General features: G+C 38.1%; 1 protein-coding gene across 4 annotated transcripts in view; it reads left to right on the top strand.

Moving 5' to 3' along the window:
* ANKS1B (ankyrin repeat and sterile alpha motif domain containing 1B) overlaps nt 1-25,549 on the top strand; it is a 396,726-nt gene that overhangs the window by 221,332 nt on the left and 149,845 nt on the right. For all 4 annotated transcript variants that reach the window (XM_053977912.1, XM_053977910.1, XM_053977915.1 and 1 more), the window contains 2 exons: nt 13,603-13,701; nt 23,129-23,281. In XM_053977912.1, the coding sequence (XP_053833887.1) occupies nt 13,603-13,701; nt 23,129-23,281 (252 nt within the window). The remainder of the gene's footprint in view (nt 1-13,602; nt 13,702-23,128; nt 23,282-25,549) is intronic.

The following is a 25,549-nucleotide window of genomic DNA, read 5'->3' as shown; positions in this document are numbered from 1 at the left end:
GCAGATTTTGATTTGCTGAAGTACGAGTGCTCACAGCTAAAACTGAATATAACTACAGTTGTCCCTTGAATACAGATGTAGATGGATACTAATTACTTACTGAAATGGAAGAAAGCAATATCTGCATTTATGCATTGAGAACTAATATATTGTAAATTTTTTTTAATTCTAGCCCTATTTTTTTCCTACTTTTATTCTTTATCTATATAATGGGTATTAAATTGCCACCTTGCTTTGATGGAGTCTTATAAAATACATTAAATCATTGTTTGGAGCTGTCTAATATTAATTCAATGAATGTCTAAAAAAAGTCTGAAGAAAGTGAGTCATTCTTACTGGTGAGGTCTTCAATGGGAAACTATATATAAGACAGGGACCCACACAGAGAAAGATAAAGGCTAAAAGAAGAAATATCAGCTGCCTTATTTTCCAAGTACAATCCATCCTCTTGTACTGAATTCTTGGATTATTCAGAAATATAATTATAGTGTGTGTTTGGTGCCATGTGGGATATGTAACCTGGGGCGAAGGGTAGTTAGCCAATGTTGAACAATCTGCAGTCTGGTATTTTGTAGCTTCGTGACATTTCTATAATGTGTAGTGGGGATTAGTAACTCCTGTTTTGTCTGTTTTATTCATTGAAGTGACTGTTCCTTTTAGGAAGGTGTACTGAAATCTAGAAATTATATCAAGTGAAGTCACAGTGTCCCACAATTTTGTCTCACCAGATCAGGAGCATACTGTTGTATTGTGCAATTGGTTGATAGCACTGGTCTGTTTGGACCAAATACCAGAGGCATGAGGGACAAGGGAAACTCATAAGTGTTTGCCAAACTATTAGGAATAGTTTTTTTACTGCAAAGAAAAATTAAATTAGAAAAAGCTAGCTCATGGAGCAACATGTGAAGTGTCAGTAAACCACTTGTCTTGAGTTAGGATAGGAGGAGGCCCCAAAGGATCCCTAGTTATTTGTCAAATGCAGTATCCTTGTATGGAAAGGGATTGGTGGAAACACTCATCACAATAGCATCAGGAAGAGGGGTGCCAGAAAACGCAGTACATCATGAGAAGAATAATCAGCCCCTTGGACAAAAAGCAGAGGTTTACCTTTATAGAAAAGGCTCTTGAAGACAAATACTGTTTGCTAGTCAGGATGGAGAGTTCAGAGGGCTATCTCAAGGTGCTAAGACTATGTCTATGAGACCAATATGTGACTTTAGGTTTCACAGCCAGTACTTGCTTCAGCTGAACACAAGTTACATAGTTCATTTCTCTGAACAAGCTTCTTCAGGTGGTGGATTTTTTTCCCTTATATTCACTGCTAATAAGAGATTATGTCTGCCATTAGATATGCAACTAATTTATGGGCTGGTGTAAAAATGACATCTTGTGTGAGTATTTGTAGCTTCTAACTACTCAGGTATTGGTAGAAAACATAGAACTGTTGTAGTCTAATTACTGCTTTTGTGTTCTATCTGAGATAAACAATATGAGAACATTTGCAAAAGAGTGAAAAGGTGTAAATAAAGCAGAGAATGCGTACAGAAAGAAAGGTCACAATATTAGAACTGTTTCTTAAAATATGTGGGCTGTGAATAAGTTGCACAGGAAAAAAGAAGCAGACATGAAGGAAAAAAGCGGACAGAAAATAAGCAACTTGCTATCTGGCTTACACAACCAGAAATCTGATTTTGCATTTGTTTATTTTTTGGATGTGCTTGTTTATTTTTAGGTTTTGGAATTATAAATGTTATTCTTCAATGGCAAGATACTTAAAATTTGTGGGCAAACTATTTTGAAGCCTGTAGTAGTTAATATTTTATACGAGATCCAGTCAACAGCATACAAACTGGTAGCCACTTTTTTTTTAATAGGTTCTGGGTTAGAGATGCTGCATTATCCATGACATAGCTGGACCACGCTACATGAAATGATACTGTGTAGTATTAAAAATATGTAGTCAGGAATTGAAAAAGAAATACAAAGAAATGTAGTGAATCACTCTAGAGTGCACTTCTTGCATATCAGTCAGTGGCTACCCAGTTGTTTTCCAAAATGGAGCCTTTTCTGTTTAGATAAGGTTAGCATACATGGAATGTTTTTCTCTCATTCTTTGGACTCATTCATCAAGTTGAAAGGGATTTTGAGCAACATGAATATTGTCCCTGCCCATGACAGGAACTAGATGATGTTTGAAGATTCCTTCTGACCCAAACCGGTCTGTGATTATGACTCTGTTAGAATCATTTAGTTTGGAAAAGACTCTTAAGATCATCAGGTACAAGCATTACCCCAGCACTTCATAGTCCACTGCAAAATGATGTTCCTAAGTGCCACATCCATGTGTCTTCTAAATACCTCCAGGGACTGTGACTCAACCACTTCCTTGGGCACTCTGTTCCAATGCTTGACAACCCTTCCAATGAAGGAATTTTTCTTCATACACAATCTAAACCTCCCCAGTGCAAGTTGAGACCATTTCCTCTTGTTCCATTGCTTGTAACACAGAAGAGACGACTCCCACCTGGCTGCAGCCTACTTTCAGGTGGCTGCAGCCTACTTTCAGGTGGCTGCAGTAAAGAGCAATAAGGTCCCCCCTGGAGCAACCTTTTCTCCACGCTGAACACCTCCAGCTACCTCAGCTGCTCTTCATCAGACTTGTGCTCCAGCCCCTTCCCCAGCTCCACTGCCCTTCTCTGGACTGCCTCCAGTACCTCAGTGTCTTTCTTGTAGTAAAGGGCCTAGAACTGGACACAGGATTTGCAGTGTGGCCTCACCAGTGCCAAGTATGGGGGGATGATTCTGAAATATCCTTTCTTCCATGATCTCTACAACTTTGGGTCTGCCATCATAACACAGTTTGGAAGGATGTGCTTTTACTTCTATTCTTGTGGAATACATCTTCCCAAAGTTAATTTATAAGAAAAATAGTCTGTGTTTCTGTCATCTCTGCAACACATTTAAAAAAAAAAAAAAAAAAAAAAAGAGCTTTGCAGTGCAGGCATGTTTTGCTGCAGTCTAGAAAAGGCATGGTAAATCAGTTTCCTCAAAATGCTAAAGAGCTGCTGGATCTCATGTATCCATTCAAATTTATGGTAGATTTTTATTTAGGAAAATCAGCTCTTCCTTCTGCTGGGTATATATAGATATATCTGTATCACTCAGTCTCTGGTGTAGCTGAATGCACATGTGTTTAACTTTAAATTAGCCCAAAGATGAGTGAAAAAGTAATATATATAAGGTAAATTATTGATTTTTTTTTTCTGGGCAGTTTTGGCCAACAGCAGAAACACTGGACCAATGAGCTAGGGAGACCTTTAATCTCACCTAATGTGGTCATACTGATGCTTCTGAACTGCAGGACCAATTCAGATTCTCTGCAATGTTTCTGATAAGCAGGGTCTGCTTGGTGCTGAACACAGGCTTCATGGAGCAAACCAGTCATTCCTGAAGTCACTGCATGGGAAGTGAAGCACATCCTAAGGTGATGCAGCAGTCCATGCGTGATGCACAGGATGACCAGTGGAACGATAATCAATCCTCCTTCGTGGGAATATTGACTTTCCTCTCCCCAATGGTTACTGAACAATAGCACTGTGTAGTGACACAAAGCGCATGGGATCGCATCACAGCGATCTGCTGGTTGCTGTGGTGACGGGAGTGGGCCCGCAAAGCCAGCCCCCTGGCTGCTGAGTTGGAAGGGATAAGAAAAACACAGCCCACTTCCCATGTGAAACGAATTACAAGAACAAGCAAAGGAAGAAAAGAAAAATGTCAACCCTTAATCAAATGTTCTCTTATTTTTAGAAGGGGTTTGAAGAAAATGGAGACCATCTCTGCTTACCTCTTGGGCCTCAGGGATTATTGTACAGGGCTAGTAATATCTCTGTACATACTGTGGAAATAAATCACAGAGGTTTTTATAAGAAAAATCACATGTAAAAGGTATCTGTGTGCAATGGGAGATGACAAAACCTTATTCAATCCTGCCATCCTTTGTGCTTGCCTTAGCAAACAATCTGTAAGAATATGTTAAAATGATTCTCAATATAACAACTATATTTGGCAGGCAAAAGAAATACATTAATTTTTAGCTAGAGAAAGGTAGTATATTCCAGTTTCTTATTATCTCACAATGTCTCTTACCTTTTAACCTTGCTGCACAGCTGCATATCAAAAGCAGCATGGTGGACTGTGAAATACATTTAAACATAACAAATCAGTGGTATGTAGAAAACACCATCATTTTCCAGCATTTCTCATTCTTGGGAACAGCTTTGTATTTTATTATATTTAGTAATATTAAACAAACCAGCCATTTCAGTCAACCCAACAACATCCAGTTACTAGCAGCTAGGTCCTGAAAATAGTTTGGGCATCTGACAGTCAGGAAATGACTCTATTTCGCAGTACACAGGGTGCACTAAAAAACCAGCCAAATGAAGCCTCCAAGACGATAATAAAAACACATTGAGTTGCAGTAATTTTGACTGTAGAGTTCCTGTTTCTGGGAGCAGAATGTCTGCTGCTGAATAGGCAAACAAGGCCTTGCATAACTGAACAGGAAGGAAAAGGCAAGTAGAAAAAGGGTGTGCAATGCTAAGCAGAGGCCAGTGAGATGCTCCGAAGCAGGAGTTATATGTGAAAGTTTTGCCTCCACTTGCATCCATGCATCAGACACTATTTGGAGGCTGGAATTCTTGTCCTGCTCCCTGCTCCCTGGATCTTGACATGTGAATCAACCCTTTGGCTAAGGACATCTGCTTAATTGTTCTTTCATTGTTCTTTCAAATTGAAAAACACAGGCATAAGCCTGTAGCTTAGAAGTTAGGATACTTGCATGAAAGAAAGTAATGAAATTTTAATTTTTTTTTTTTTGCAGTCACTAGATATAAACCAGAAACATTTCTAGAAACAGCCCTAGAAGATTGATTTACCACAACCAGCTGCCACTGGTCTGAAGGATAATATTCTTTCTGACTTACTGACTAAACCTCACAGCAATTTTGTTTCAGCAGGACCAATGAGCAATTCCTCCTCAAACCCAGAGTTCCCTTTCCTAATAGTTGTTGCATAGTTTCCTCTGTTTTTAGGAAATTTGAGTATGAGAAAGACAGGTAAATCTGATCTACCTTCTGCATGAATCCTCTAACAGGTGGGCTGTTCTATGAGAAAGAAAGATAAAGCCATTCTTCCTCCTTTTGACACGTTTTAAGAAAGAGCAGCAGCCAGTTCATGTTGTGCTCCTGTTTCTGCCTTGGGCATGCTCTGAAACTTCCTGCCACATCAAGCCCTGATGACATTTCAGAGGAGGGCCTACTTTCTAGACTCCCACAAAGGATTGACATGGTTTCCTAGCTGCTCTGTCTGCTCTGAACTGGGAGCTTGAACACCAGGCAGCCCACAGGCAAAGCCACCAGTGTGAGCAGGGTTCAGTTGCAGGCAGGAGGTGAACAAGTGCTTGAAGATGTCAGTCATAACTTTAGGGTGTAAGTGTGAAAACTTACGTGTTTTGTTGGGAATGTTTTTCTTGCTGCTATTTGACAGGCCACTTCTGGGAATAACCTATTTTTAAGGTATGGATCCTGCCCAGAATTTTAGTATCTTTGACTCTGTATTTTGTGCTTTCTGGGGTGATTTGGGTGGCTCACATTTTAAAACACATTACTATGGCTGATAAAAATATGGGGAAGAAATTACTTGTATGGGACACTCTGAGAAGTGAACTGAGTTTTTACATTTCACAAAATCATAGAATTACAGAATTATTGAATTATAAAATAGGTTGGAAGGGACCTGAAAGATCACATAGTTTTTCTGCAGGCTGAACAACCCTAAATCTCTTTAATAGAAGAGATATTCCAGCCTTGGAAGAGGAAGAGATATTCCAGAAAAAATTCCAGAGATATTCCAGAGATATTCCATGACCTTCCTCTGGACTAGGGGTCCGTGTCATTCTTGTGCTGAAGGCTTCAGAGCTGGATGCAGCACACCGGTGGAATCTCACAACAGCGGAGTAGAAGGGCAGAATCACCTCGCTTGACCTGATGGCCACAATTCTTTTGATTCAGCCCAGGATATGGTTGGCTTTATGGGCTGTGAGTGCACATTGCCCAGCCACGTCAACCAAACCTTTCTCCTCATGGTTGCTCTCAATCTATTCTCTGCCCAGCCTGTATTTGTGCTTGGGATTTCCCTGACCCACGTTCAAGGCCTTGCCCTTGGCCTTGCTGAACTTCATGAGGTTCACCTGAGCCCACCTCCCAAGCCTGTCAAGGTCCCTCTGGATGGCATCCCTTTCCTCAGTGTCAGTTGCGTTGGTGACAAATTTGCCGAGGATGCCCTCAGTCCTGCTGTCCATGGTGCTGACAAAGATCTTAAACAGTGCCAGTCCCATGCCCAATCCCTGAGGACACCACTTGTCCCTGCTCTCCACTTGGACATTGAGCCATTGACCACAACTCTTTGAATGCAACCATCCAACCAGTTCTTTACCCACTGAGAGGCACATCTGTCAAGTCCATGCCTCCTCAGTTTAGAGACAAGGATGTTGTGTGGGACAGTGTCAAATGCTTTGCACAATCCAGGTAGAGGAATTCAGTTGTCCCTCCCCTATCCACCAGTCCTGTAACCACATTGCAGAAGGCTGCCAAATTTGTCAAGCTCAGTTTGCTCTTAGTGAAGGCATGTTGGTGGGCAGCAATCATCACCAAATTTTATTACAAAAGTTAATTTGTTATTTTATTATTACCTCTTTATTTATTACAATACCAGAGTGTTAGCTGGTTAAAACATGTTACAGAGTAGGTATTCAACATTTTTGGTAAGTCTGAAAATATTATCTTTGCCCCTTCTAGCACTCCACAGCCTTACACACTTATTGGAGAAAGGAATATTTTTCTGAGACTTTAGAAGTCTGTTAATTAGCTCACAGTAATATTGATTTTTAAAGTGGGTCCTTTGAGAAATTTAGCATCCAAGCTAAGCAGCATTTATAGCAAGTAATCTGAATAATGGTACAATAAAGACTCTCTGGAATTTTCATTACTCAAATGAAGTGAAATTATCTTCACAATATACATTCAAGGCATTAAGATGTAATTTGGGTAAGTATTAATAATTATATTATTGAATTGTTATGACTAAATAGGTAGACAGAGTTGGGTCCACAGCATTAGTAATTAAGTGGGCCAAGTGTGACATCAGAGGTAATTTTTTCAATTGCCACCTTATCTGTGGAGTTAATTTGTGTGTGACAATTGTGTTGGTTGTAATGAATCAGTGCTACAAGGAGGAGGGATAAAAATAGCATAAATTCTTCCTACAAGAATCCTTGTCCCAGCTATCCATGTTGTTTAATTACCACTACACTTTAATTAACTATTCCTGTTGTGTGAAAGGTCTGTGACTGTATGATCATTTGAATGTCAATATTTGAAAAGCTTTGGATGGCACTGCTTGCTTCAGGTTCATTTCTGGAAGAGCTGAATGTGAACCAGAAGGAGATCTTTAAAGCTTAACTCATATGGGACTCAGGTCTGTAGGGACTCCTTGATAAATTGGCCCTACTTAAATCACCACTTTTTATGCAGGTTGCAAATTTGTACACAGAAGTGCTATCACCCCACCCTTATCTTTGAGTGAAATGGCCTTTTTTTAGTTAAGATTTTAGTAGTAGCTCATTTTTACTTCCTGACTAAATGACACTGACATGGCAAACTCTCTTTCAGTTTTCTCTGGTTTTGTGGGTTATTTAACTGCTAAGAAAGTCATAAATGTAAAGACTTGAAATAGAGCAAGGTGAAGATAGAGAATGAGTATCAATAGTTTTACAGCAAATTAATTCTGAAAGAATGTTATCAAATGATTATTTTGCAACGTGCTTGGTCCTTTCTTCCGAACATATTTTATAATCAATCTCTTTCTCCCAAGACAAAATTCCATGGTTCTGCAGGGGTTTTTCTAACAAAATCTTGTCAGGTTTTTAGATGAAATAATGTCTGCTGTATCTTAAGGAATCTGAAGTCTTTCTGACCTGAAAGTAGAAGTTGGACATTTAACTCCGTAATCATTCTTACAGATCTTGTTGTCATGTTAACAGTGGAAATACTAGTGAGAGGCAACTTTTTCACTTGTAATGAAGCTTGCTAAATTCTGGTCATTTGCCAGTTCTTGTTTGGAAATTAAATATGTGACACATTGCCTGAAATTTTTGCACTAATAAGAAGCAATGCTCATTATTGAAAGCTACATTTCTCTAGTCCTTTCTTGCAAGTCTCTAAGAAATAAATTATTTTATCTTATGGGAAAATTGTGTTGTGTTGAAAAAACCTTTTGGCTTATGATTTAATTATGAAAAAGAAAAATCTTGGTTATTCAGTGTGTTCTTAATTACATTGTGAGATGTCTTTAATTTGTTCCCAGCCAGACAGCAGTTTAGATGTCCACTATTTCAAGAGGATACAATTTGGAAGGATATTAGGGTTAGGTAGATGAGAAACAAAGCAATTCCAACTGAGGAGGCTTGTTTGAGTGAGCCGTTGGGGATGTGCTTTGTAGCAGTCCTTATTCCCTCACCAATATGCATCTGGGATTGGATAAAGTAATAAAGAATAGAGCTTTTTGGTGCTTTTGATCTGTTTTCTGTCTCTGACCTCAGTCTTCAACCATGGGTAATGGAAGAACATTCCCATCTGCTCCTGCCCTGCTCCCACCTCTCTTATCTGAGTGAAAGGGATAATGGTACACTTGGCTACTCCAGCTAAGTGTGCGACCCAGCAGATTTTCTTTTCTGTGCCAGGCCATATTTCCAGCAGCTCGTAAGCTGAAGTATGAGGCCTGTTGCCCAGCTCCATTGAAATGCCCCAGCTGTGCTCCGGCAGTGCCAGGTCTCAGTCCATCAAGGTGAGGCTCAGTGAAGTACACTTTGGTAGAGACATTGGCAGGGCACTTCAAACAGCCACCAGACCTTGTTTGTTCTACACATGCACCATGATCCTACCCACTGCTGTGTGCTGGATGCAACCTGTACCAGCTCCTCAGAGTCTCTTCTGATCTCATTATTTTGATGATGCAGCAGATTACTACATGGATGACTGGGATGGGGCAAAGAAGAGTATAAAGTGCTCCCTGCACATTGGGAGTGATGCAAGCACTTCTGCTACTCCATCAACCCTGTACTTGTTTCAGAAGTCATCCTTCCCTTACCCACACCAATCCTGTTCTTTGACAAACCAGTTTCCAGTACATCGGAAACATAAAACATTGCCAGAAGTTGTTGTTACCTTGTAGCACTTGGTATCTGCAGCCGACCTTGGTCTCAATAATGGCTGCACAGCAAATGACTCTGACCCAATCTGTTGAGCAGCAGCACTTACACAGCTTTAGGTACCCAGTTTACTACTTTTCCTCCTCTGCTGACACAGATGAGCACCAAAAGAACTGGTTAAGTTGGCATTGCCAGCCTAAAGCCAAAAGTCCCCCAAATAATCTATTTCTTATGTAAGTCTTTTTCCTTTGCAGGGGAGAAAGAAAGCTTTAAATTCAAAGTCAATTTGTTCTTTCCTTTTTCAGTCATTTTGTTCCCCATAGCTCATCTCTTCCAACTTCAGTGGCTGAATTTCCAGAGAAGTCTAGTGATACATCTGCCAGCTATTTTAAAGCTTCTGTACCATTTTACTTAGGTGACAGAACCAGACATTAGAATTTTTCATGATAGTTCTCCAGCACAAAAAATATGTGAAGGAAAATTAAAAACATAGGTACAAAAGGAGGAATGTGAAACATACAGTCATGCCAGTCATTTTAATAATTTGTTCAATATTTTATTATCTTACGGGACAAATCTTCAGAGTTCTTTTGTTCCTGCAGAAGGTAGAATGCATATGGGTGCTTAGGTCTAATCCAGAATTTCTGGGAAAGACTGTATTTAGGTGGAGAATGCCAGAGGTGATTTTGTATTGAACAACCCAAATAAATGTCAGTGACATCTTTATCTCATAATGAATCATTATGCATTTTGTTCTGAACTCATTTATAGGAACTATCTCAGAATTTGGCAAAATTTCTGGGTTTTTAAAAATATGTTGTTTTTCATATGCCTCCAGTCTCCCACATGCAGTTTTTCCTTCATTCTTGAGCCCAACTGTTCTGTGAAACTACTGCCTTCTTGCTCAGGAGATTAACTTCCTGTGTGCGCTTACAGTGAAAAAGATGATGATCCTGGGAGTTGTGCAGAACCACAAATCTGGGGGGTGGAGGGTTTCAGATACACTCTTTCCTAACAGGAACTTCAGAAGCAGGATCTTTCCAGTTCATTAGACTACTATGCATTAATAACACAGGAATTTCAACACTGTAGGCTGAAGTGAACGAGATCTGAATCCGTCCTTGTATAAGCGATTTTGATGTGTTTTTATGGCTTTAATTCTAAGAAGCTTTCCTTCCAGCTAAGTTTTCCTATAGACTTAAGAAACTCCAGTATCACAAAGTCTCTTATGTTTTCATTACAGAAAGCAGAATAAGCTCAGTAGAAATTGCTGTCCCATATTTCCTGTTATAAGAACCTGTTTTGCATGTAAGCATATAAGAGTTCAATCTTTGGACTCAAATTCTCTAGGTGTCTACTAGGATAATTTCTTTTTGGTGAATACTTCAACTTTGTAGCTCAACTTTTTTTAAGGATGAAATAATGTGACAAGGCAGTCTTGCATTCATATTCATTTTAATTACATTTACCATGTCATCTCTAAAGTTAATTGAGGTTACATTTGGCCCAACTTATAATAGATGGAAGCTAAGAGCAGGGAGAGAATTTCTCCCCTTGTAGCAGAAGGAAGTTAGGTATTCGTCACTCTCAATGTAGAGCCTATGGAAAGAGACTGGAAAAGCACAAGAGGAAAAATCAGGAAAAAAAATCAGGGAATAGGATTAAGGGGGCAATGTGAGCAGATACTAGGGAGACAGGACTGTGAGAGATAGGCTGTTTTTTTCTCTTCACAGATATTTCTGCAAATGAAACAGCAGCTTTCTACTGCTATGAGTTTATTCCTCTATGCTAAGCAGGAGTGGATTATACTGAGTATCTAAATTACCCTGATTTGCTCTTGTGGAAAGATAAAAAGTTATTTTAGCTCCATGGCAGAAGACAATAAAATAAAAAAAAGTTTTACAGGAGGGATGAGTGTCTGCTACTGTTGACACTTAACATTAACACAGGAAAGCTCTAAAACCTGAGCACATTCAAAGAGAAGGTTGTTGCCTCATTAAATTGGGAACGAGGAGGCAACATGAGTTCCAGGCTTTCCTGAGTTTTAAATATTTGCTTTTGTAACCTTGACATACTTTAAAAAAATACATTAAATAATACATAAGGAAAAAAAATAGCAAAGAATTTAATAAAATAATTCTTTCTCTGTGATGCAGCAACTATATGTAAATATTTTTCCTGTGCCTGTTAGTTTAATTGAGTTTTAAACATTGTAATATTTGAAGGTATGCCAAGGTTACAGGCACCAGTAAACAGTGATGAGTACACCATGATTGTGTGTAAACATCATGCAGTAATGAAGGTGAAATCTAAAAAACTGTTAAATGAAGTGAAAGCAGTAGCAGCAAAAAAAATAGATGCATTTATTAAAATGAATGGAAATGTATAGCCTTTGTTTTGGACTGGATCCTCAGTTGGCTCAGTTCCCTTAAATCCATTTATGCTAGCTGTTTCCAGCCGCTGGAGAATGCAGCCCAAAATGGATGACTTTTTTCAAGAGTCTTTCCTGTATGTTTGCAGCCTCCTTTTGGTTACTTAAAAGAGAAAGGCAGAAAGAGGAAATTACAATTTTTATGTGTTTAACAGGGAGATGAAGGGGGTATTACCCCCATCTAATCACTATCACTGGTTGCACAGCCCATGCTGCAGGCATTCTTACATCAGGTGTTCTACTTAAACTGGCGTCATTGCACAGCTTCTCCTTGTAGAGCAGGTGTCTGCCTGCCCTGTTCTGAATGCTGCACACAGATTGTTTCAGGGTATGATTTGCAGATTTGTATTCTTAAATCATACCACTTAGTGTAAAGTATAATTTAAAATATTATAGCTTTGCAAGGTTTCCTCGATTCCCTTGAAAAGACATCACCTAGATTTTGCAGGGTACTCTGTGCAGTAGCACTTGAGAGTCCTCAGGGGTACACCTGTAAACTAATCAGTCCATCTGAATAGAGTGGAGATTTAGCAGCTGAACAGAGTGAAGTCTTCCATATTCCGTGGTGATTTTTGAAAGGAATCCATGCTACTTTGGGACAGGAGATTTTATTTTCAGAAAGAAGTCATATCCTTTATTAAGCCCTGACTCAGCAAAGCATTTAAGCATGTTCTGTTATGTGCCTATTTGCTTTTCATTTTGCCACTTCTTAAGAGCTGTGCTAAGTCAGAAGCAGCAAGCCAAATGGAAAGATAGAGGTGAAGTTTTCATGGATTTGCTCACATAACACCTATTTAGTGATCAAATTAAATGAGCATGAGTAAGAATTCTTGCTTCTAGCCAGTTAAGTGTCATGAGACTCCAACAGGGCTAAGAGATCAAGACAGGTCATCTTTTTTTTCAGGTTTTGTTTTCAACTGTAATAGTTAGAAACTTTTTAAAAATAAAATATATTTTTTAAAAGCTGAGGTGTTTTTTTTTTTTTTCTGAAATGATAAGCTCAAAAAAGAATACAAGATTGTCAGCAATCCTGACTTGATCCCTGTCTTCAATTCCCCTTTTGAGCCACTATCGTGCCTCCAGTGCTTCCTTCAGTAGTCACTGCCAGATCTTTAGATCATTGATCTTCAAATGCTGGACTTACTAGGTGGTGTCAGACTCCTTGAATTTAGGAATTGTATTGCCCTGTTTGTGTAGCTCCTACTGCTAGCAACTGCTATGAAAAGATGCTTGAATTGTGGAGGTTTCTTTCATTAACTTTTCTGGGAAATTATTTTGTGTATTATTTGAACAGATGGTCTTTTTCAGCTATTTGAATGTTTGGAACTATTTGACCTGCCCACAAGCAGGAATATAAAAGCAGTGACAAGTAAAGTTAGGATTGAACTGGTACAGTTAAATGGGGACTGCATAGTGTGTTGATACCAGTCCCTTTCTTCATAATTTTACTATCAATGAACTAAATAATTTTATTTTCATCAACATTCTTCATCTTATTCTGTGTTGGTTTTTTTCAAGCTGGAGAAAAATGAACATCATAAATAGATAGGTGAGGTAGGAGGTTAATTGAAACAATGGAGAGTTTCTGAACAATTTTGTAGTCATGTCCTTGGTTCCAAATGAAAGAGCATTCACATCTGGCATTTGGCTTGAGTGGGAGCTACAATTTTTCCACCAGCAGTGCTGCCAGCAGTGTAGCAATAGTCCATGGGTTCAAGCACCTGCCACCATATTTTGTTATTGTGAAAATGAATGCAATCATCAGTAATTTATTATTCTTGTCAGATGCTATAAGTTAAGCAAAGTGTTCTCTTTTAAATGTGACAGAAGGGCCTGTATCAGAGTATTGAGGGCATCTGTTAAGTTTTTAATTTTGTATTCCATCTTTTTTCCCCATTTTTAGGGAAGCAACGTGATGGAGGACCAGGATCTCTTGGAAATAGGAATCCTTAACTCTGGGCACAGACAGAGAATACTCCAAGCAATCCAGCTTCTCCCAAAGGTATAATTTCTGTTATTATTCAAGTGAGGGAACTAACCCCTGCAGTATTCACATTATTTAAAGCACTTTTTCAAATGGAGATAGATGTAGCTCTACTGGTTTTATAGACACATATTTTGCATATACAAATATGGCATAAAATAATGTCAATGCATTGGACTCCGTTTGTATAGATGTAGTTGACAAAGCAAAAGAAAGTAAAATCTGCAATTTGACATGATGGCTGTTTAGAATGAATTTTAATTACCTTTGGCCTTTCAGCCTAATTATAGACTGCCATTACATGTGTGCAAATAAGGCTGTCCATGAATCCCAGAATGCCCATCTTAACATAGGAGTTGCCCTGGAAATACTTTGCCCCTTATATAAGTACTCTTAAAAGCATTGGAGGAAAAATTGTTTTCCTAATACCTGCCTTTTGTGTGAGGTACAGAGACTTCCTGCAGGCTGCATATGTAATTTTCTGCTCTGTATATGAATTTTGCTTCTCACCAGCAGACAGTAAAACTTGCAGCCATTTTCCCAATCATTTTTAGTGCTAGCCAATTTAAAATCTGGATTTTAAAATCAGTGATAGAATATTCTGCATACCAGAATGCATCACTGGAGGCTTCTACTACCATTCCAAACAGGAGATAGTGGACTTAGCATGAAAAATTACTACTTTAATTTGTAAGGAGAATGAATGACAAATAGCAGACACTAGTAGGGCTCAGAAGGTTGTCACATGTGATGCTGATACTTCGTGCAAAATACTAGGGCAGGAATAAAATCAAGTGTAAAGTGCACTGCATGTTCTGGTAGCAGCATGTTGGAAGTATTTGAGGTAAATAGAGATTAGTCCACTTGAAGTTTCATAATACTGGAGAATGACAAGAGTTATTAAAAGATTTTGCGGTTTAGACCATGGAGTGGTTATTGTTGGAAAAGGCATTTTGATGCATCAAGGCTTCCTGGATGGATAACTTGTAAAAGAGCACAAAGGTTTCTTTTGTATGGGAAAATCAGAAGCTGTGAAGCAATTTCTGTATCTGGAGGTGATAGTCAATCCATATATGCTGCAATGTGAGTCTGTGCACGGAAACACCAAAGATCATTAAAAAGAATCATTTTCCATGTACCATATTAGACAAATGAGATAAATGGTACAAGAAGTAGGGTATTAAAAGTAGCATTTGATGAATTACAAAAGACATTAAAGATTAATTTTTAAAAATTTATAAATTTTTCAGGAATACTATCTATCATTCAAACAAAAATTTTGTAATCTTTAGTTGAGCTCGTAGCTGATGATGTATTTATACTGTTTCTCATGCTTCTTAGAGAGATCAGCTTTCATGTGGTCTTGTTAACATTTTTCAAAATTAATGAATCGATTGTTAATATTTATTAACACAGGATGGCTTGAAGCATGTGCTGAATGAATAATGCTGAGATAGTTTTTAGCTTCTTCCCTGTTGAGCTAAAAAGGCAGTCCCTAAGGACTACATTGTTAACATGTCTGATGCAAGGATGTTACACCAAAACAAATGCAGTTGCAAGCTGAAGCTGTGCATCATGTTTCTCCACATAAATGACTGAGCAATGTAAGAGAGCTTACATAGTAAAACCGCATAATTTCCTATATTAACTGAGTTCCATTGAAGGCAGATTATAGAGCCCAAAAATTAGGATCATGGGAAGTTTTATCTAATGTAACACACCCTTGTTGTATTCACAACAGCTTGCTAAATACATAAAACATTTTCACATCCTGCAACAAACCATGAAACATTGCTGTATGTCTATTTGTGTGTTGATAAGTTCAGCTCTGTCATCCTGCATTCAAAATAGTGCGTGCCATTTAAATATATTAAGACCTCAAACCGTAATTGGAGTCTCATTAATTTGAAGCTCATTAGATAAAAATTCTGTTTGTTTGTTTGTTTGTTTGTACCTCTTTTCTGTTCTTCATTTAATTTAAATCTTGATGACGCCATGCATTTTTTACTTAATGACATTATAATGATGTTATTTTTAGTTTTACTAATAATGTTCCTGAGATGCTTTTTTGCTCATATTTTGAGGTGGAAGTTAAGTGCTTTAAAAAACACCTATCAAGCAACAGTTCCTTAAAGCCCCAGGCAGCCCTGAATAAGTTAAGAGGGTAAAAATCAAGCAACAAATCTATCATCAAGGTCTTAAAATACCTTTTTAAAAAGCTCTTTTTATTGTTCTGATACATATTCATCTCTGCAGCCTGGAAATGCAACATGTATTTAGTAGCTGAATTTTTTTACTCAAAACTGCTGCCTTCCTAAAGAGTCATCATAAATTTCTAGATGTCAAACACCAGTATCCTGATTAGGAACCATTCTCTTGAGCTTGAAGTGGTTTTAAATAGGGAAAAATACTCACATTTTAGCCAAAAATAGATTAATTAATCTTTGTAGTCTCTTATGCAGGTATAAAAGGGTATGTTTACCTAGGTTTCTCAAAATGTTTTCCCATTGTATTCTGTATTTGAGAAGAACATTTCATAAGAGGGAAAAATGGTGTATCCACCAGCAGGCAGGTAGGGTTGAAACCTTTGAGATAGAATGCTTCTTTCCAAAATACTCTTTATTTTTATTGGATTAAAGCTTGTAGCTCTAATTCTTGTCTTAACATAATTTAAGTTACTCAAGTTTCACATCAATATTAACTAGAGCACTTTATGGCTTATTTTAATAATATAAAGTTAAGACAGTCTGGTAGAAATATCATTTGCAAAATTAATTCTTGAAATGGAAATATTTTATACATGACATGAGTCTTAAAGCAAATTTCATAGCAGAGTTTAATATTGCATTTTAGATTTTGTATGAAAAAATGAAATCAATAAATTTTTGGAGGAGGATTTTATATGCTTATTGAAAGGAAGTTCAGATATGTTGAGAAGTGAAGATAACATATAAAAAGATGCTGAAGCTGCAATTACCTTGAGAACAAAACTAATGCTGAGAAAAGAATTGTGTGCAGTGTATGCTTAATTGGCTAAGAAAGTAATAACAGTCCTAAAATTGGCATAAAATTTTAGTCACATTTAGGTTACATAGAAAACCTAAGGAGCATTGGCCAGATATTTCACATCCCAAACTTATGTGTGAGTGACTTCTCAGTGGGTTCCTCAAAAAGTTGTGGTTTTTTTTAAATGACAGTTATCCTAGGTCCTCTCAGAATTTATCTAAGAAAGAGGATTGGTTTTGTGTGGGATGCTCAGTGTATGGCTCCTTCTCCCAGCATATAATGGGAACACATGCTCTCATTTGACAGATGGAAGAAAGATGTTAGCTGAGAGCAGCTTTCTTCTGGCTTCAGAGCTATTCTTAAAGCAGCTTGTTCCTTCCTGCACAGAGAGGTCTCAGCACAAAGCAGGTTTGGGAATAGCAGTGGTGTGCAGGCAGCCAGCCTCTTTTCTTGGGTGCTTTGCAGAACAAGTAGGATTTGAGCAGGCTATGAGCACATCCTGGTGTTATAAAGCTCTGCTTCCAAAAGTGCTGGACTTATTACTCATATATAACACTCTTGTGCAAGCACAGCGAGTCTGGCATTTAGGAAAGCAGAATGACTGTGCATGTGCTCATTAACTATGCTGTGTATGTAACAGAGAAAGATTACATCATGTGATCTTTGCTGTTGCTATATTGCTATTGGCTTCGACACCCCAGAGCTCAGCAAGATGCTTGCAGTCCTGGTGTTTAATTACCTCCCATTTAGCACTTCCATTCCTAAGACGGTTTCCAAACTAGGAGATGCTGCAAAATGTTGATGACCTTTCTGACTGTGACTCCTTGTTTCTGGTCTGCTGGTAGTGAAGATGAAAAATGGGATTCAAAGGACATGTTTTTTACTCTGCTGTTTTCCCTGCTTCTTAGCCTCTGGGAATTACTTTCCTGGTTTGAAGGGATGCTCACTGTACCATTTGCAAGACCTTTAACTGTAAGGACAGAAAAAAGCAATTAGAATCCAATACAACACATGAATTTTTCAAGTCTGAAATACAAATAAGTAGTCTATGTTATTTAATAATGCAGCACAATAGGAAAGAATCAGTAGAAGCAATTAGATACATGAAAGCTATAGTTCTAAGTGTTTACTTCAGACCAACTACAGACTGGTCCTACAGACCAAATGTCCTCTCCAAGCATATGCTTCAAAACTGCCTGATGAAAGCAGTATCACAAACATTTTCCTTCTTGTCTGAGCCTACCAGAGAGCCACTCTAGACATGACACGCTGACATTTATCTGTATCATGTAGATAACAGTAGCATGCTGCTGGTCCTGCCACTGTTGCCATACAGGACGTCTTACTTAGCTTCCTGCTTCTTTTATACTTTCTTATTTGTGATTGGCTCCACAATATCTACTGGCTGCTCTGAGAATAGTCAGCAGGCAAGGAAATATGTTACATGAGAGGAAGTGCTATCCCCTTTTATTGGTAACAAGACTAGGATGGCAACCTGAAGGAGCTGACTTAAACTCTTTCATGAGATCAAAGGTCATAGCTTCCACTTAGTCCACAAATTTCATCTTTAGGTCTTCTTAAAATTACATTTTATGCAATGGATATGTCTGAGCTGTTGCATACATTATCACTGAATGACAGCTGTTGTTCCCTTGTCCCACATACTGTATCTGATGAAGAACTGGGAGGTTTCTTCATTCTGGATGTGGAACTGTTTCCATTTCTCCAGAAAAAAAGAAAAAAACAAACACAAAATCCCCCAGGTGTGCGTCTGTTTTCCTTTAAATTGGGAAGACAGATTCCAGCTGAAAAAAACATGGAAAGGATGGCTACTGCAATTCTGACAATCTTAGGTAGGAAATGCTGAATTCAGTTAGGGGTGTTCTGGACCTTCCATTGAGGCAAGATCCTGAATCAAGCACTGCTGTGATGTAAATGTGCCTGTACTGTCTTTTTCTAGCAAGCTCTACAAGAAGACAGAAGGCTTTTGATTAGTGGAAAGAAAAGTTAAGCATTAATAGAACAGGAGCTTGAATAGTTAACTTTTAAATTATGTGACAGGCTAGATGGAATAGAAACCCAAAAAGTTTATATACAATTCTTCCTCACCTGCTGTGTCTTTGCAGACAGACGCTGTTTCACTCAGTGCCTTTCTACCAGCAGCACAGGCAAAGTCCTCTCAGTCCTTTGTCATTTGTGCCCATCCCCTGTGAAAGCTGCCCCTCTGCCCCTGACCGCAGGCTCAGTTACTGCCCAGGCACTGCAGGCACCAGCTCCATTTGGTGCCCCTCTTCCAGCCAGGCTCTCTGGGCTTCAGAACTGTCACTCGTCTGAGCCTTTTCTTTCAACGCTCCAGAGGTGGAATGATCTCCTTTTCCAACTACATGACTCCAGCTGACCACATTTGTGAAGTACAAAATATATAACAGACAACTGACAAAGACAGGAAACAAAAAAAGAGCTGATATATCCCCCATTACAACTACCCAAAATTTCTTAGCTGGGTAGCTGATAGTTTCATATAAGTTCTCAAAAATGCTGCTTAAAGCTCTTGAACGGGCCAGCAGTGTAAAAGAAAACATTATATGCTTGCTAAGAAGGTCTTCCAAATGAACACAAGCATAAATTCTCAGTAATCATAGCCACCATTTAAAAAGCTGTGAAAGTCAAGTAATCTCATCCTCCTTTTACAGCACATAAAAAGCTTGATTTTAATACATACACTAATCTCCACTGGATAGTGATACTTCCTTTAGAGAACATAGTACTAATTCTCTATCTGTCTGTGAAGATCAGAGAAAACTCATGGCAGTTCATGCTACTGAATTTACCTTGATTTTTCTAGTGCATATATAATTACTTTGAAGCTCTATTTGAGTTTGTTTGGCCACCTTTCAGAGACAAAAAACTCAAGTGCCTTTTATCCTTATGTAAAATGCTCTATTGACACAGCAGTGATATACTTTTTTAAAAGTCTGTTGTACAGATGGTCTCTTGTGAGGGATTTCTCAACCCATTAGAATACTACTTGACATTGCTATTTTATTATGAGAAACACCTCTTTCTGGCTTCTGCTTTCTATTCATTTCAAAGGCAGTGATACTAATGGTATATCAATAGGACCTAGGAGAGAAATCTCATATGGTTTGTATCTTCTTCCCTACTTTTTTGAATCACATTTTCTTAAACATTTCTTTTTCTCTAAATCTTTTGGGCTTCAATTCCTAGCCTTTTCCACAGTCGGCACATGAAAATCTTCTGCAGTGAAAAAACTGACATTGGTATTGCTCTCTAAGCTACTGAATGAACTGGTAGTAGTGTCTGTGGAAGAACAATAGTGCCCCTATTTATGAGCAGTTAATGTCTGAAACACTGTCATGACTTGAAGCTCAGAAATTTTACATTGATCTGAGTCAGTGTGCACCTTACTTGGATGCTTGACATCACTGGTGCTTGTGTTGTAGCTAGTGCAAAATGATTGAAATATGCATGGAAATGCACTCAGGAGGTAGGAGGGAGTTTTTCTTTCAAGAAATATTAATCAACAAGGAAGCCTACGGGGTTTCAATGATCTGTGAGAGGAGCCCAAGATAATAGTGCAGTATAGAAGAAAAGATACAGTCTAAGAGTCATGACCTGTTAATGAAGACTGGGGTAAGATGCAACTAAACTGTATCTCTGGCAAAGTAAAAGGGCAGCACTTCCAGACAGATATTTCAAAGTGGTTTTATTTAAAAACTCAATAACATTTTATATGAAAAGCAGATACTATTAATGATACTGTCACATCTAGATAACCAATATGTCTGTCAGTAAGTATTTGAAAGGAAAACATTCAGGTAACATGAATGACAATTAATAAAGTTGGTATTATTAAAAAACAGAAAGAGACTTTCCATACAAGAGGACAGATACTGAAATTTGATTCATTTTTATTCTAGATGCATTTTATAAAGCCTGTTTTAGATAAGAGAGTGGTTCTCTGTTAATGACAAAACAAAATACTGCTTTTGTGCTGAAACCAATAGTAAATATTCTAGTTATGAGATTAATTTTTTGTGATAGTAGCAACTGTCCTGCCAGGGCAGGTGGGCTGGGAGCTCAGGGGTCAGTGGGCAGGGAGCACTGGGACAAGGTGAGTAGGGCAGGGACAGTGGCAGTGACAGCCACATCCCAGGGCAAATCCAGAGGAAATTCACAGGGATAAGGACAGGACAGGGTCACTTTGGAGGGTGAGTCTGTGGTTGAGGATGAACAAATGAGGGCTGGGCACAGACATACCTACAGCATAGTTCAGGCAAGTGTCAGGACATGGACCTGAGTTCAGATGCAGCTCCTGCAAAAGGTGGGGTCTGGCTAAAGCCCTGGCTAGACTTCTCACTGCTCTTCCTCACACAGATCTGATCCCAGGCTAAGCCAGCTGCATCACCTGCAGCATGGCTTTGAATACAAGCAAATATCTGGGAGAGGGAAAAAGCTTGCAGAATCAGCTGCTACCCTACAACAGACCAGTGTATTGTCATGTAGGTTATTGAGTGACCCAATAACAGTTTTGTCTATTGGCACCAAATCTGAAGACTGAAATTGTCACATCCATTTCAGTTGTTCTCAACCTCTTGTTTATTGCACTGTTCACCTGTGTTTACTTGCCTGCAGCCCTTTGCAACTCTGTTGTAGAGAATATCAATTTTAACAATTCTTTTGATGGAGATCTCCAGGGGGAATTGAGAATTTAGAAACTTGCCATGTTGTATTTACTTTTCATAGAGGCTGAAGGGTTAGCAAAAGTACAGACCGGACTGCGTGGGTTTTCTCAAATCAGGAGGCCAAAAAAAGCCATTTTAAAATCAGAATCTATTGAATGCAAAAATCAAATAGTAAGAAACACAAGAAATAATTTGCATAATGTGCCCTATCTGAATACGTTGAAAATTGTTTTCATGGTGCTTCAGTTTCCTTTGTTAGAGGAAGGAAACAAAAATACCTTATATTTTCCAAAATTCATGTGTTCCCTGTGGGCCTATTCCTTGTCTTCATGTCTTCTCTATACTAGATTTTTCTTCTTCCATTTATTGGGTTCTTGCTTTACAAGTGTCTATTTAAGCATACCCTTTTTAAAATCAGTAGGCCAGAGAGGAGTGATGCAGGCACACTGCAACATGAATATTCTCATATTCTCACATTTAATCTCAAAGCATTCTGTTTCTGTCACACTTCCATTGTTTCTCATAAAGTAGGAATGTATATTAGTAGGCAAAAATGGGAAACTGGCTTTTACTATTCGCAGTCACACCTGCACAGTCAGGAGAATTTATGCAGAACCCATGATTTCTAACCCTCTAAAGCTTCTTAACAATTTACCAGTTCAGTGTATTATCAACTTAGCAGTAGTTACATTTCCATAGAAAGACAATATGTGCAGAATACTGTTGAAAATTGAGGCTATTTCATAATTTTTTCTACCTCATTCTACTTTTATTTTTGCCACTATTGTAGATTACTTTAAAATTCATTATAACAATGTGGTGTAACAAACTGCACAGGTAGAGACTTTATAAGTTTTATCTTTAATGGCTTTAATGAGTATCTTGAAAGTCTTCACTTGTGTCACTGAAAGGCAGTTGTGAAAGAGAAATTGCAGCTTTTATGTCCTGGCAGCTTAACAAAAGTCAGAAAAATTAGATGCCAGTGGTATTTCTTAGTTTTTTTTTATGAAAACAAGATTTATGACATTAGGTGGCTGTGCTTCTATATAGATGTAAGTGGTGCACTTCTGTGTATGTTATTCTGTCAATTCCATTCCAATAATATCTGATCCAGTTATCCTGTCTTAGGCGACTTATCAGACAGTGAGCAACTTAAAACATGTTAAATTCCCATGCCATGAAAAATGTGAGCAGGTAGAGGAAAGAGACTTTTTTTAAACCTTCCCTGGGGGTGGAAAAATATAGTGCAGGCTCAGCTGTAATAAAATAACATATAGCCTGGTAGAAAAGATAAATTAGGAATAATACAACCAAGACCATATATTTCATTTGCAGTATGATACCAAAAGAACCATTTCTCAGTCTAGTTTCTTTACCTGCTATGAAATCTGATGTGAAAATCTGACATTTTTGGGCAATAAGGATATCAATGTCTTTTTTACCCTTTTGCCTTCCCCCACTTATGGATTCTCTGATGTCTAGAAAGAATTGAACTCCAGCTACAGTCTTGGTATACACTCTGTTGTAAAAGGCAAGATTCCACAAGAAAAAGATGCATCAAAAACCAAGTTCTATTACTGCCTAATCACAAAATTGTTTCATGTTGTACTAACCATTAAAAGACTGTTGATCAGAGAAGATAACTGACCCAAAGAAAATAACACATGTAACTCCTGTCTTGAAAGGTGTTTAATGGGTATCCCCAGTAATTTTTGCTCATCCTTGTTTTGCAGATGAAGCAGATCGGTCACGATGGTTACAATCCCTCCTCTGTAGCTGAATGGCTGGATTCCATTGAACTGGGTGACTATACCAAATCCTTTCTAATTAATGGCTATACATCGATGGACCTTGTGAAAAAAATATGGGAGATTGAATTAATTAATGTAAGTTGATTAATTTATAGCAGCAGTTCCTCCCAAATACATTATATAGTACTTGGCCTTGTACATCAAGGAGAACGCAGAAAAGCAATTTGCACCACAAATGCAGTCATCAAATGCTCTTAATGACTACACCTTTCATGCCTGTACCTGGGTTGGCTGTGCCCTTTGCTTCCATTTACTTTGCCATTGTCTTTAGCATGGTATTCAATCAGCATGACTGTGTTTGCCTTCAGGAGGCAGAATGACATTTAAAAATGTATTTTGGGAGTTTGTAGCTACAAAGCACACAGCTTCAGCTGAATTAGACATAAAATAAGGAAACCTTATAGTTAGTAAGTTGTTCTAAAATAACACTGGTTTTTATTTAATTATCACTTTTGCTTCAAACTTCATTTACATGACTCAGTTTAATTAGATGTCCACATATAGGCAACCGTAAACTTTAATGTGGACTGTGCTGTAGGGTAATTGGAATGAGAGGAAGTTTGTGCTGTTATAGTGAAGTTTGTAATGTTACAGTGAAGACATTGACAGTACAGCTCTGCCAGAGGAATTTTCATGTGAGCTATGTTTCTGAAAGTGAGTTGTTTTCTCTTATAAAAGATTGGGGATTGTAGCTTTGCTGTGACTTCTGAAATCAACTGTAATGTCAGTTTATATTAACTTTTAGAGCAACCTCTACATGGAGAGAAGCCTGATATCATATATTATTGATTCTTCACAGACAAAAGGCTCTGCTCTTCCTTCAGGTATAGGAGATGCTACATCTGATTAGTGCCGGAGTCCCAGAGCAGCCCAAAGGCTACCAGTAACCACAGTCAATCAGCATAAGATAAAGCAGCTGGTGTAGTTGTATGCTAGGCAACAGTTCCCACTGTGTCCCAGGCTGGAGAAATGAAGAACCTAACCATGGTGCAAAGCCCTGTTGCTGCAGAAGGCACAGGCAGCTGTAGCCTGAGACCAGCATCTAAATGAAAGAAAAACATAAAAGGAGTTATTTCATATTAGTTGGAAGACAAAACCACTGAATGTTAGATTTTCTTTTCTTGCTGTCACAATTGATATTAACTAGCAGAAAAATGCAGTGTAAGGGCCAAACTCTGCCTCGTGTGTTTTGTCTCATTTAATGTATCTTGTAGGTACATAATTGAAGTCAGGATATGATTGATGCATTACAGATGTCTACTGCTAAGCTAGTTATAACTGGGATTCTTTTTTCTCTAAATTGCTGGAATTTTAATAAGAACTGGAGACCCTTTGCCTCAGAAGCTAATATAGGTCATCAATCAGCACTGAGTTGAAAAAAGTAGAAGATTCTGCTCTTGTTTTCTGTAATTTTGCGTCCCATTTTGCCACAATCAATTTGGAAACAAATTACCCTCTAGCTCCCCCAAGTGGATCATTAAAATGTCATTAAAGGTTTGTGGTTTGATTCCAAACTTGCTTAAACTGATGAAAAGGGGAGTACATGCACTGAAGTTAACAGGAATACACTTCTGTAAAACTAGTATAAACCAAACTAACTTTAAAGCTTAACATTATGTTCAATTTGAAGGTCTGTACTTCTTGGGAAAACACCCCCTTTTTCCATGTGTTGCAAGAAGAAGCTGTTTAATAGTTGTATAGTACTTCTATAGATATAGGAGTCTATAGATATAAGATTATTATTATATATTATATATTATATATTATACATTGTATATATATTAATATATCTCCATAGATATAGGAATCTATAGAGATATTTCCACCTGATAGGTTTGAATTATATTGTTCAAGAGCAGAGTTTTGCCTTATAAGAATTGCTATTTTAGTCCTGCAATATTTGATTCTCCCCAATCAGTAGGAGCTCAGTGTAATGATATTATGTTCACTGAGAAAATCTGTAGCTTAGAAAAGCATTTACTATTACTGTTTTCTTTCATTTGAAGGGAATCTTTCAGAAATGGACAAGAAATTGGTTTCAAGCATTGTGCAGTCTGTCAGAACGAGATACTTAGCTCTAACCAGCAGGCCTGCTGTCTGAAATTGATTTCAAAGGTCTCACTTCTTCAGTTGATGGCAAAGAAAGCTTATTGCAGAAAGCTTTTCATAAAAAAATGCATAAAGGTCAAAGCCACTAACTCAGGAACAGGACTCTTCTCTTGAGTAGGTCAAAATCCAGACGCTGGAAAAACAAGAAAAAGAAACAGACTCAGAATCATAAAAGTATTTCAGACTACCCTCAGTTTGGAGGCTCTTGATGCTTAAGTTGTAGATGGAACAAGA

This window comes from Vidua macroura, chromosome 5 (assembly GCF_024509145.1).
Source record: "Vidua macroura isolate BioBank_ID:100142 chromosome 5, ASM2450914v1, whole genome shotgun sequence".
NCBI lineage: Eukaryota > Metazoa > Chordata > Aves > Passeriformes > Viduidae > Vidua > Vidua macroura.
The sequence above is the reverse complement of the archived record's forward strand: the minus strand, read 5'-3'. Positions and strand labels throughout refer to the sequence as shown.